Below are 14,473 nucleotides of genomic sequence, written 5' to 3'. Positions count from 1 at the left end.
AAACTAGTTCTTAGAAGTTAGAATGTTGCAATCATTTTCAGTTGTTCTAGTTTTCAGTATTTGAGAGATTTTAAAAAAAACATGCTTTATATAATTTTTAAACTCTTACCTTTTTGAGTGATTTTTTTTTTTAAAAAATGTTTTTCGACTTATTTCTCCCAGATATTTTTATCTTGGAGCTCAAATCTTGACGTTTCAAAACTGATTTGTACAATGTCATGTAGCAATTGTAGCAACTGCTGTTGCATGTTCCTTGTGAAGGACAGACTACTGAATCCTATCAATATTGATTAAGGCTTAAAATCAACATGTATCCACTAACTTCAGATGTTTCTTGCACGGTATTAAAGTGACATTAATATTGGGTTATTTTAGAAACTCCATGCGCGACAAGATATTTAGGAGATCATAGTAGAAAGGTGGCAAATTCAGGTTAATATGTACATGATGCATTTTGAGATGAAACAAAGAATGGGAGCAAATCGAATTGTTTGAAGACTGGTATTTATGATAATTGGGAGCTCGGAAGGGAAGCCTGGCATTGGGCATCCTGTAGGCACTTTTAGCTGAGGATACTTGTGAATGCTTTAAGAATTTCCCATGCAGAGGAAATGCAGTTTTCGACCATTCACCCTATCAAACTTGAAAACGTTTTTAAGTTTTCTCTCCTTGAAATGGTCTCCTCTCAAATTTCACCCAGCTATAATCTCCTTGTTTAGCATCTTGCTGTGAATTAACTTGTGCGGTTTCTGAAGCTTTAACTCATTTTCTTTAATGGGATACTATAGCTTTTCACTTTTAATTGTAGTCTTACCTTGCATTTTCATGAACTTTAGCGTAACCACTTTTTTCACTTTGCACCTACTTATAAAACCCCTGGTGAAAGTGTTCTTTAAAAAAGACTTTTTGGTGATTGAAGTTTTCAAACAGTTATTCATTTACAGTTCTGGGTGTCTCCATGTCTTTGTAGTGAGTTAAGAAATATACAAACTGGGAGCAGCAGTAGGTTAATCAGACCACTGAGCCCACTCTGACAGTTAGCATGTCATAGCCGATCCTCTGTCAACACCATGCTTGTATGTGCTACTAATCTTTGGTTTGTCTCTCAATGTATAACTCCCATTAAGTTGTGTGCTCGCATTAAATTGATTATGCCTCTGCCGATTATGTTCTCCAAATGTATGATATAGTCCTTTTTTACAAAATTGGCTGTTTTTTGATTGTGCGCGCGCCAGCATTCCGGGTGACTCGGACAGGCTAGGCGATCGGACGGATGCATGGCAGCTGCCGTTTAATAGAACATAGAACATTACAGCACAGTACAGGCCCTTCGGCCCTCGATGTTGTGCCGACCTGTCATACCAATCTCAAGCCCATCTAACCCACACTATTCCATGTACGTCCATATGCTTATCCAATGACGCCTTAAACGTACCTAAAGTTGGCAAATCTACTACCGTTGCAGGCAAAGCGTTCCATTCCCTTACTACTCTCTGAGTAAAGAAACTACCTCTGACATCTGTCCTATATCTTTCACCCCTCAATTTAAAGCTATGCCCCGTCGTGCTCACCATCACCATTCTAGGAAAAAGGCTCTCCCTATCCACCCTATCTAACCCTCTGATTATTTTGTATGTTTCAATTAAGCCACCTCTCAACCTTCTTCTCTGTATTGAAAACAGCCTCACGTCCCTCAGCCTTTCCTCGTAAGACCTTCCCTCCATACCAGGCAACATCCTAGTAAATCTCCTCTGCACCCTTTCCAAAGCTTCCACATCCTTATAATGCGGTGACCAGAACTGTACACAATACTCCAAGTGCGGCCGCACCAGAGTTTTGTACAGCTTCACCATAACCTCTTGGTTCTGGAACTCGATCCCTCTATTAATAAAAGCTAAAACACTGTATGCCTTCTTAACAGCCCTGTCAACCTGGGTGGCAACTTTCAAGGATTCTGTGACAAATAACAAAACTTCAGACTCTCCGGAGCCCATCCACAATTAAAAACTCTCAAGTTAGGAGCACAATTCAATCCTCTCTACTTGTCTGATCAAACTCCAATAATAACTCATGAGACTTGATAACATGCCACTTGATAAGGTGGCTTGGTGGTTAGCATTGTTGCCTCACAAGCACCAGGGGCCCTGGTTCAATTCTACAGCCGGGTGACCGCCTGTGTGGAGTTTGCATATTCTCCCTGTATCTGCGTGGCTTTCCTCCGGTTTCCTCCCACAGTCCAAAGACGTGCAGGTTAGGTGGATTGGCCATGCTAAATTGTCCGTAGTGTTCAGGGATGTGGAACTTAGGTGGGCTATAGCGGGATGGGTTGACATGGACTTGGGCCAAAAGGGTCTGTTTCCACACTACAGGGATTCTGTAAATCATTTTAAATGTTTACATCCTTCACCAAAAGTTCACAATGACAGCAGCGCACACAAGATACGCTGCAGCAACTTAGAAGTCTCCATTGACAATTCCTTCCAAACTTACAAATCATTCAACAAGTGTAGAAGGCATTTGTGAGGACTGCCAACCACAAGCTCCCTTCCTAACTCAATACTGGTACAATGTGGTTAAATGTGTGGTTATTCACTTTGGTGGCAAGAACAGGAAGGCAGATGACTATCATTGGAATCAAGTTAGGTAAAGGGGAAGTACAACGGGATCTGGGTGTTCTTGTATGTCAGTCAATGAAAGCAAGCATGTAGGTACAGCAGGCAGTGAAGAAAGCTGGCCTTCTTAAGAGGAATTGAGTGTAGGAGCAAAGAGGTCCTTCTGCACCTGGAGTGTTGTGTGCAGTTTTGGTCTCCAAATTTGAGGAAGGACATTCTTGCTATTGAGGGAGTACAGTGTAGGTTCACGAGGTCAATGCCCGGAATGGCGGGACTATCATATGTTGGAAGTTTGGAGTGACTGGGTTTGTATACTCTTGAGTTTAGAAGGATGAGCAGGATCTGATTGAGACGTATAAGATTACTAAGGGATTGGACAATCTGGAGGCAGAAAGTATGTTTCTGTTGATGAATGAGTCCAGAACCAGAGGTCACAGTTTAAAAATAAGGGGTATGCCATTTAGAACAGAGTTGAGGAGAAACTTCTTGACCCAGAGAGTAGTGGATACATGGAATGCTCTACCCCAGAAGGCAGTGGAGGCCAAGTCTCTGGATACTTTCAAGAAAGAGATGGATAGAGCTCTTAAAGATAGTGGAATCAAGGGTTATGGGGATAAGGCAGGAACAGGATACTGATTGTGGATGATCAGCCATGATCATAATGAATGGTGGTGCTGGCTCGAAGGGTCGAATGGCCTACTCCTGCACCTATTGTCTATTGTTTAATTCACTGTGCTCAAAACAATTTTTATTTATGCAGCTAACCTCTGGAACACACTATTTCTTACTCTTCTCTGCAGCACCTGATTATCTGACACTTTGATTCCCCTGTCTGTTGACCAACTTTTCTACACTCTACCCTACTACATAACTTTTAAAAATAAATTTCCAGCTGTCACGTCGTCATGAAGTTCCATATCCATTGCACATCTTAGATTCCTTTTACCTATTTAAAAGTCTGTTTGGAAAAATCAAAACTCTTAGATTTTTTAATCATACCTTTAATAAATCCATTCTGTTTGTCTTTGAATTACCAAAGCAGGTCTAAATATTCATCTGATTTCACCTTGAATAATGGATCCCAAATGATTTCTCACAGCTGATGTAACACTAACTGGCCTACGGTTGTTTCATTTATATTTTCCCTGAACGTAGTTGTCGTGTTAGCAATCTGCTTCCTTGACACTGGTTGTATATCTGAAGACTGAAAAAGTTCCATTCTACTACATTCAGTAGCTTAGATTATGGTGACTTGACGATTTTGAGTTCCATCTTAAAACTCAATTTTTTGTTAGTCTTTCAGCAGTGTGATGTCTTTTTATTAATTACCGTTTTAACCTTTGAGTTTTCAGGCTGATTAGTTATTTCCCTTGGAATGCTTTAACATTGAGTCACTGAGTTAGAGGTTTTTGCATCTTTTAAGGAAATGTGATTAAATGTTTGAATCTTTGGCTGATTTTGGCTCTCTGAGCAGAGTGCTCTCTGATGAAGGGTCTAGGCCCGAAACGTCAGCTTTTGTGCTCCTGAGATGCTGCTGGGCCTGCTGTGTTCATCCAGCCTCACATTATCTTGGATTCTTCAGCATCTGCAGTTCCCATTACCACTTGGACAGAGGATGTTGGTTTGTGCAATAATTTTTAGTTGCAAGTGTAATGAGATATAATGTTGTAAAAGCAAAATAAGTGTGCTTATAGGAATGTAATTACTGATGTTGGAGGTCGATCATCTCAGTCCTAGGCAACTATTCCTGAAACTAAATATTTTCCTTAAAAACCTGGTTAGAGATGTTATTACACACCCCTGAAGCAGGTGAGATTTGTGTTCAGCAGTAGAAGTACTGTCACTGTGCCACAAGAGCCCCAAAAGCCTACTGCACGTGGTATTCCCAGATAGCCTGCCATCCAAGTACTAACAAGGCTTGAGTCGCAGGTGTACAGCATGGAAACTAATAAAGGCGAGTGTACCAAACACTCTTCTTTACCCTGTCTTCACTTTCAAGGAACTATGAACCTTCACTCCAAAGTCTCTTTGTTTGGCAATGCTCTTCAGGATCTTACTATTCACTGTATAAGTCCCACCCTGATTTGCCTTACCAATATGCAGTTCCTGTCATTTGTCTAAATTAAACTCCCATCTGCCACTCCTTGCTCATTGGCCCATTTGTTCAAGGTCCTGTTATACTTTGAAGTGATCTTTGTTGCTCTCCTCTAACCTACCAATTTTGGTTTCTTCTGTCAAAGTACTAACCATATTCGCATCCAAATCATTTATATAAATGACGCAAAGCAATGCACTGAGCAGTGATCTTTGTGGCATGCTGCAGATCACAGGCCTCCAGTCTAAAAAACACTTCCTCACCACCCTATGTCCCCTACCTTTGAGCCAGTTTTGTATCCATGTGGCTAGTTCTCAGTGAATTCCGTGTGATCTAACCTTGTTAACCCGCCTACCTTGTGAACCTTGTCAGATATCTTAGTGAAATCCATGTAGGTGTCAAAAAAAACTCAATCAAGTTTGTGAAACGTGATTTCCCACGCACAAAGCCGTGCTGAATATCCGTAATCAGTCTTTGCCTTTACAAATACATGTACATCCTGTCCCTCCAATTTGCCCACTACTGATGCCAGGTTCACTGGTCTGTGGTTTCCCTGGCTTTTCCTTACCACCTTTCTTAAATAATGGCATCACGTTAGCCAACCTCTGGCCTTCTGACATCTCCCCCATGGCTATCAGTGACACATCATCTGTTTAGCTTCTGAGATCAAACGAGATTGGGCATTTCAGACCTGTGTTGCTACAGTTTGAAGGTAATATCAGCTGCTTTATCAATGATCTTCCTTTTATCATAGGTTCAGAAGTGGGATGTCCATTGACTATGTAATTCCTAGTCTTATTTGTGAAACTCTCCTTGCCGTGAATGCAGCAAAATCTGGACAGAATTCAAGGTCGCACTGACAAGTGGCAAATAATATTTGTGGTACAATTACAAGTACCAGGCATTGACTATTTCACATCAAGATAGCCTAACTGTCCCCACATGACATTCATGGCATTGCTATCATTGAATCTCCCATTGGCATCCTCCCAAGAAGTTGACATTTAGCAGAGACCAAACTGAGCCAACTACATCAGCCTCTGGTTTGCGCTTATAACCAGGGTTAAGAATTTTGCAGCAAGTAACTCATCCTGACGGCTTGAAACCTGTATACCGTCTGAGACATTGAAGGATGATGGGATATTCTCCACTTCATTGGTTGGGTGCAGTTCCAGCAGGACTGTAAGCTGAATGCCTATTGGGACCAAGCATCTTGCTTGATTGGCACTCGTACACAACCTTAATGTAATCACTCTACCAGTGATTGTAGTGTGCGTGCCACTAGCAAATGCTGTACAGTATCTCAAGGCAGCACACCAGCTCCTCCAAATCTGTGATCTCTGCCACATAGAAAGCTGAGGACAGGAGATGTACCACAACAACCTGCAATTTCCCTTCCAAATCACTCGCTATTGTAACTTGAAAATGTATCCCTGTTCTTTTATTGCTCACTCAAGTTTTGTAACTCACTTTCAAAAGCACTGTGATTGTATCAGTACTGAGTAAAAGCCAGATGTTGCTGGAAACAGCAATTTTCTGTTTTTATGTCCGATTTCCAGTATCTGCTGCTTCTGTTTTTTTTTGCTCAGTAAATGCCACCCCTCGTTGTCAAGGTGATGTGCTGCTTTCTGCACAGATGTAATATTTTTTCCATCTTCCACAACAACCATGCATTTAGGTAATATATACAACACCATTCATTTTCATGCTGAGTGTTTGTAGTTGAATAGACTGATGTTCATTACATTCATTTTGAATTCCATTCCTAAATGATTAAAAAGGCATCCTCTGCTCATACAATTCAAACTTGGGCCTCAAAAGTAAAAGCCCGTTGTGACTGTATTGCCCCATTCCCTCATGTTTGGATTGTGATCGTACTGATTACTGTGGTTTCTTTGTAGGAACTGGGTAAATATGGACTACTTTATTACAATGCCCTTTTTATGATTCTGCCTTCTTTGGTCATTGCATACTTCACAGGCGATCTTCAAAAGGTAAGCACTTTTCAAGCCAAAAACTTGATACAAATGTGTTTTTATTTTTGTAGACTTTAACAAGTTTGATCTTTTACGAAATCAACTCTTAAAATGAGTTCCGTCCCTCAGCCTGTGCTACCAGAAGTTAAAGATATTGAGCAGATTAAAGAACCACTTCTGAACTGAGATTTTTTTGTGCATCAGATTGCTCCCAATAGATTCTTTTGCTTCTAACAGTTGTCCCTCCCTCACTTACTTATTTTGCTTTCTTTCATCCATTCACGATCTATTTGCCATTGCATCTCCCTTGACAGTCCAGACTCTCAAATCTCTGTTGCCCTGCAGAAAATTCCTAATCCTGGAATACATCTGCAGTGCCTACCTGCAGTGTGGCATTGAGTCTGCTTGTGAACCAAATTTATGATTTTGTTTAGTAAATAGTCTCTCTAGACTTGGACTCCACTCAATATAAGATTGATAATTATTGAAGAGGGAACAACTGATGCAGGCAGTCAAAAGCTGTCAGAACTATCTCTGAATATCTCTGGACTTGAAGCTATCAGTCACGGTTACCGTAAATTCTCAAATTCCCACCATGTGCTACACCCAGCAATCTATGTTGGTATTCACTCAGATATAGTAAGTACTGCCAATGCTGGAGTCAGAGATAACAGTATGGAATTGGAGGAACACAGCAGGCCAGGCAGCATCAGGGATAATTGATTGTAGATGCTGCCTGGCCTGCTGTGTTCCTCCAGGCCCACAGTGTTAGTCTAGGTTGGTAGATAGGTCTGACCCTCCCACAGACACTATAAGCATCCTCTTAAACAGTAACTGTTTCATGCCTTTTGGCTGGCACAAACCAGCTTTGAATGGATGACTGAGGCATCTACAGCTGCTTTTGAACTCTAGGCAGATATTAGTGTGTGGACTGTTTGATTGATAGTACAGGGAAACTAAACCAGCAATGATCAGTTTAATTCTCCACTGAACTATAATTTAACAAAACTTAAGTCAGAATTCTGGCAACAGAGATTGCATCCTTGCACAGAGTTGAAAAGGAGGCTTCATGTAGAAACTCTAGTCAAAGCCAGCTATGAGAATGTAACAAATAGCAGAGGGGGAGGGTAGGCCATTGGGCTCCTTTAACTTGAACCACATTTCAGTAAGTTTTTGGTTGAGCTAATGCAGAAATTCTTTAATGATACTGGAATACGTGAGCTACATGAAAGTTGACATCAGCATTTTTGAACTTGAAGGTGTAGTTTGGTTTTGGATACTGAATAATGTGTTGCAAGCTTAGATCTACAGTAGTTTTAGTGTTGCTATTCCCAAATTTTCTATACAAGTGTGTCTTTCTACCAAAAGAAAACCTTTGCACCTGCTGTTTCATGTTGAGCTTATAGCAGAGAACTACATATTTGTTTAAATAATTCTTAGAAAATATTGATAATACCAGAGACCCCAGTTTGAATTTCAAAGACAGCTCCAAATGTTTGTATTTTTGAAAAAAAACTGTGATAAAACAAGTGATCAGAGGTTCTTTTAGTTTACAAAGGTATTTCAATCTCTCCTCCCTCCTCACCCTTAGTTTTAAAGCACATTCTTTCTCTTCCAAATGATTGACTTCACCATATCAACTCACTTTAAGTCAATAGGTTCTCCACCATCCACCGTATCCTGCTTTTAAAGGCATTCTTTCCTCACATCTTCTAGATCTTCACACGCTCTCCCACATTGACAAGGCCTTCAAAGACCTACAAATTTCATTACTTAACTGGTACAGCAACAAAATTATGCAGTTAATTTATGGCTTAACGATATAACCAACTCCTGAATCTAGGTATAATAAAATTGGCAGTTGTGTATGAGTGGAAATCCAATATCCATTACATCTTAATGACTTTAATTCTAACCATCTTCCAATTCACTTTGTTTTAATGACAACACTTCGCTTTTGAGAAAAGCGATGATTAGAAGTGCTTTTTAGTCTTTGAGGTAACTACCTAATTGTCAGTCATTTAATTTCCACTCATCAATACCATAAAATGTTTGAGTAGCAGTGCACGTACAAACTAAAATGAGAGCCAAACGCTAACAATTGGTAACTTCCTTCATGGTTTGTTGAGTGGACAGAAACAAAACAATGATGCGTCAAATGACAGATCAGCCAGTTTGTTTTTGCATGACATTTTGGCCTACTAATGAGGATTTGCTCTCTATCCTCTGAGACTGAAATGCTGAGTATAATTCATCCTTAATGTAGTTGAAATTTATTTTGACTAGTAACTTGGCAAAACTTATTTTATAACTAGAACCTGTATAGCAGATATTTGTGAAATCATTCCTAAATGAAAATTAATATTGCAGAATTAACATCATTTAGCACATTTTAATGATCAGAACATTTTAATGAAACATTAGTTTTTCTCCGTTTGCCTGACGCAAATGAAAATTTGCAGCTTCTTTCTATATTAATAGAAAATCATCAGAACAGTCAAACTTTGATCTTTTATTTTAAGAACGTTATACCTGATTATGATCAATAATTGATTTAAGTACACTGGTGTTTATTAATGCTTTCATACTGAAGCCTGTGTTCTACATTTTGTATTCTTCTAAATTGACTGAAATTATAATGGATCTATGAAGATGAGATCTATGCTATTGACATGCTTATTTGGATATTTAATTTGGTAAAATTACAACTTTAATTAAGTCCTTGAGGAGATATTCCATATAAATCTTTATTTTAAAAAGCCTGTTATTAAAGCGTGATAAACGTTGGTCAGACATGATGTTTGCAGAGTGTGATCTGCAAATGTTACTTTGTATCGTAGGAGACGTTCCTAGACAACTTTATAGAATCATTAGTTTTTAAAGCTATCTAACTTTTAAAACCTGCATCTGTAAATATTTTGAAGGACCATGTTTCAAGTGAGGGCTATTAAAAGACTCAGTTTATGTATTGTAACTTTTATGGAACAGATCTTTTTAGAAGTTATCAAGTACTGTAAGGAGATAAGGACAAAGCCAGTTGACGACCACCCATTTATAAAGGGGATGAATCAACAGGAATTTATTTTTTATAGACCATCCTGCTGTGAGAGGCATCCTAGATCGATTCCCCTACTTTGTGGTTGCGTGTATGGTCTTATGGTCTTATATGGGGAGAGTGCAGGGAAGTGGAGTTGAAATGCCCATCAGCCATGATTTAAATGGCAGAGTGGACTTGATGGGCTGAATGGCCGTGCTTCCACTCCTATGTCTTATGGTCTTAATACATGCTCTTGACTAAAATTGAAGGTACTGGAGAAACTGACGCAATGAAAAATATTGAAATGGTGTCTTTGACACTTGAGGAATGTTGTTTAGTAATGTGAAGTGTAGTGAATGTTGTGTTGTTGGATTTTTGTTCAGTTTGCATGTTATAGGTAACATGAAAATGTTTGGACTTGAATCCTGAAATTATATCTAGTGAGGAGCATCTAGAATTTTTAAAAATCGTTATCCCTGCTTTGAAGGACTCCCTCTTGAATTAACTCCTCACTAAAAAGACAATAACTTTATGAACCGAAAGGAAAAGTGGAAAAAGGAAGGTGGAAAATCGGAGAATTTTCTGCTCAGTATTACCCCTTTCTTTTCTGCCCAGATGTTGGTGGACAAAAAGATAGAGCCTGAAATTGGCTGTGTTGGTTTAATTTCAGTTTGAAATACAGTTGCAGGGTTATTCAAAAGTGATTATTTAATTTAAATAGTACTCTAGTTATATTCCCTCCTGTCTCAAAGCAGTTTTTTGGAATATGGATGGAAAGCACACGAACGTTGGTTAATTTGTGAAAAGTGCTGTGCTTGTTGATCTGACAGTAAAGAGTTATTGAAGTCATTACTCAGACTTGATGTCTGACCAGTTGGAATCTCCTCAAAAACTGTGTACCTTGTGGAAAAAGAGACCAGGGAGCCCTGAGTAGAATAGAGCTTCTGTTTTAATACCGTAGAGTGGTTTAATTGAGCCTGCTTTTGGCAGGTTATGTGGCAATGGAGGTTCAATAGAGGTTGAAAATGTTAGCATTTTTGAGAGTTATGATTTTAGAACCATTTTGTCCTGCATGGCATTGCTTAGAAAAGCCCCTTTTACCTTTTCGAAACAGTTGCAGATTTTGGTTGCCAGATCCCTTCTCTGGTGAAATATTCAAAACCGTTGAAGTTTCCCAATTGAAAGTAGCATGTTGGCCTGTTACAATTTTGTAGAATAGGACAATGAAAGAGACAAATTAGACAGTTTTATTTATGGTGACAGCTTTGTTTGTAGCAGAAAATGACCTTAAGTGTTAGATACCATGAAAATTATTGTAATTCTTTCTAATTTTCTTGATCAAGCATATGTCTAGGATGTTTGTTTACTATGGAGCATGCAAGATGCAGTGGGCATCTGCTATATTTACTTTGATTATTGGCAGTTTTGTACTGTTCTACGTGACGTAGCTATGCATTTTGTGTTTGAGGAATAAATAGATGACCTGCTCTGGACCCATTTAGATTTGACAGCTACTTGGAACTTCAGTATCAGCGTTCCTACATACTGGGGACTGTAACCTGGAGAAAACAATAAAGTAAATGTTGCTGTGTGAGAATACGGGAATCATGCTCTTTGATGTTCAGAGATTTTCAAATTATCTTTTTTGTTTACTCTGACCTTTCTGGGGTATTTAAAAACAGCATTTGGGTTTTACAAGATATATAATGTGTGTATTTCATACAATACAGGGATTCCGATTCATTTCAAGCTAACTGACTTAGTAATAGGGTCGTAGAGCATGGAAACAGATGCTTCAGTCCAACTCATCCATGCAGATCAGATACTGTAAATTTATCTAGTCCCATTTGTCAGCATTTGGTTTATATCCCTCAAGCTTTCCTATTCATTTTCCCATTCAAATGCCTTTTAAATATTGTAAATTGTAATTCTACCCACCTCCTCCACTTCTTTCTCTGGCAGCTCGTTCCATACACGCACCACCCTCTGTGGAAAAAGTTGCGCCTTATGCCTATTATAAAGCTCTCCCCTCTCACCTCAAATCTATGTCATCTAGTTTTGGACTCCGCTATCTTGAGGGAAAAGACCATCACTATTCATCCTATTCATGCCTTATGATGTAATAAACTTGTATAAGGTCACCCCTCGGCCTCTGCTCCAGGGAAAATAGCCCCAACCTATTCAGCTTTTCCCTCTAGTTCCAACCCTCCAATGATGATGCACCCTTGTAAATCTTTTTTGAACTCTTTCAAGTTTTGCAACATTCTCCCTATAGTCGGGAGACCAGAACTGAATGCACTATTCCAAAAGTGGCCTAACTAATGACCTCCTCCGCTGCAACTTGACCTCCCAACTTCCGGTACTCAATGTGCTGATTGCTAAAGGCAAGCATACCAAATGTTATCTTCAGTATCCTTCTACCTATGACTGTGCTTCCAAGGAATTTTGAACCTGTGCTCCAAGGCCTCTGTTCAGCAACACTCCTCGGGTTCTTACCATTGAGTGTATAAGTTCTCTCCAGATTTACCTTTGCAAAGTCAGTACCTCACATTTATGTAAATTATACTCCATCTGCCATTCCTTGGCCCATCAGCCCAACTGACCAATGTTCCATTATACTTGGAGGTAACCCTTTTGGCCATCTGCTCCACCACTAATTTTGGTGTCATCTGCAAACTTACTAGCCATACCTACTGTGTTAGCATCCAAATCATTTATAAAAATGACACGAAGCAGTGGACTCAGCACTGATCCTTGTGGCACACTGCTGGTTTCAGGCCTCTAGTCCAAAAAACAAATCTCCGCTACTATCTTCTGTTTCCTACCTTGGAGCCAGTTCTGAATCCAAATGACTGGTTCTCCCAGTATTCCATGTGATCTAACCTTGCTAACCAGTCTACCGTGGAGAATCTTGTCAACTATCTTAATGAAGTCCATATGTATCACATCCTCTGCTCTCAATACTGTTACTACTTCAGAATGAAGCCTTTTTAAAAAAAATCCCAAAAGTAACCAGTTTATACGTGGGGACTGTATTAATTTTTATGTACATACAAAAAAAACACCATTATTATGTGCCCAAGGAAGCCATTCAGCCCTTTGTGCCTGCACTGAATCTGCTATCTCCTGTGCCAATCTCATCTTTTCTTCCTACCCTGCATACTATTGCCATCCAAAATCAAAATTGTGCCGTTTTGAATACCTCAATTAAACCTACCTCCTGCATGTTTCCAGGCAGTGTATCTCCCATTACCCAACAACTGGCTATGTGAAATTTTCTTCCTCGCCATCTCGCTTTGTTTGGGCGTCACTTTTAAATCTATGCCCCCTCATTTCTCCTTTTTAAGTAGAAAAAACTTCACATTATCTAGTCTGTTCAGCCTGCTCATGGTTTTGAAACTCTCAAACAGATCTCCCAGCCACCCTTTCTCTCAAGGGTGAATAGTCCCAACTTCAACAACAAATAGCTGGAAAAACTCAGGTTTGGCTGCATCTGTGGAGAGAAGGTAGCGTTAATGTTTCAGGTCCAGTGACCCTTCAAAAATGAGTTGAGAGGGAGGAGAATGCCGCAAAGAAACCTGACTTTTACCAATTATTTTATATTATGCAACAGAAAAGATCTAGTTTGAATTTTATTAAGAGTACATACAAAGAGGCAGTGTCGTAGTGATATTGTCTCCTGGAGTAGTACTCCAACTGGGATCTCTTAGTGTGAAAGGTTTAGATGGGATGGAGTTTATAATGTGCTTCCAGGAGAGCTTTTAATACAAGTACATAATGCTGTGAAAGATGGGGCAGGGCTAATCCTAAAGAGTGAAGCCAGTCAAGTGCTTGAAGTTTCAGTGGGTGAGCCTTATGGTTGTAAGTTACAAGATCATTATGGAAAGGGATAAGGATAGTACAGAAATTAACTGTCCAAATTGGGGAAGTTTGATTTTAATATCACTAGACAGGATCTGACAAACGTGGACTGAGAGTTCTGCATTTTGAAAGCAGTATAATGAGAATTCGGGGCCAGTGAGTTCCTCTGATTGAAGAGCAAAGATGAAAACGCCAGGGAACCCTGGATGTCAGGAGATATCAAGAGTTTGATAAACAGCAAGGAAGCCTATGTCAGGTGCAGCACACTTAAAAACCGTGGTGGCCCATCAAAACTATACTGTGTCTTGGGGTTGCTTAAATAGGAAATTAGAACAGATGGAGGGGCTATGTAAAATGTTTGGCAGATAAGATCAAGGAAAGCCCCAAGGCTTTTTAGTATGTTAAGAATAAAAGGATTACTAGGGTAAGAGTGAGACTCAGAGACTAAAGGGGTGTGTTGCAGCCAATTGACTTGGATGGCGACTAGGTGAAGACTTCTCGTCTGCATTTGCAGAGGAGTAAAACATTGTCGCCGAGGATGTTACTTAGGATGTTGAGGTTTTAAAACAACTTAAACTTAATGAGGAGGTGGTATTAGATGTCTTGGAGGGCATGAAGGAGTATAAAACTCCAGGGCTTGATGTATCCTAGCCTGCTGTGGGAGGCAAGGGAGGAGATTGTTTGCACCTGATGGATATATTTGGTACTTTGGCCACAGATGAAGTGCCGGCTGACTAGAGAACAGCTAATGTATTTCCTTTGTTCAAGAAGGGCAGCAGGGAATGGCCAGGTAAGCATAGACCGGTCAGTTCGATGTCACTGATTGGGAAATTATTGGCTGAGTGTCCGGGGGACCACTCAGGTACAGGATTTATCAATATTTTGAAAAGCA

At 39.7% G+C, this 14,473-nt stretch overlaps 1 protein-coding gene across 3 annotated transcripts in view; it reads left to right on the top strand.

Moving 5' to 3' along the window:
• The window catches only part of slc35d1a (solute carrier family 35 member D1a), a 58,963-nt gene that overhangs the window by 23,812 nt on the left and 20,678 nt on the right, over positions 1 to 14,473 (top strand). For all 3 annotated transcript variants that reach the window (XM_048538771.2, XM_048538769.2, XM_048538772.2), the window contains exon 8: positions 6,609 to 6,701. In XM_048538771.2, coding sequence (XP_048394728.2) covers positions 6,609 to 6,701 — 93 coding nt within the window. The remainder of the gene's footprint in view (positions 1 to 6,608; positions 6,702 to 14,473) is intronic.

The sequence above is a fragment of the Stegostoma tigrinum genome, chromosome 8 (assembly GCF_030684315.1).
Source record: "Stegostoma tigrinum isolate sSteTig4 chromosome 8, sSteTig4.hap1, whole genome shotgun sequence".
NCBI classification, from domain to species: Eukaryota; Metazoa; Chordata; class Chondrichthyes; order Orectolobiformes; family Stegostomatidae; genus Stegostoma; species Stegostoma tigrinum.
Note: the sequence above shows the minus strand (reverse complement) of the source record. Positions and strands in the feature narration are given on the sequence as shown.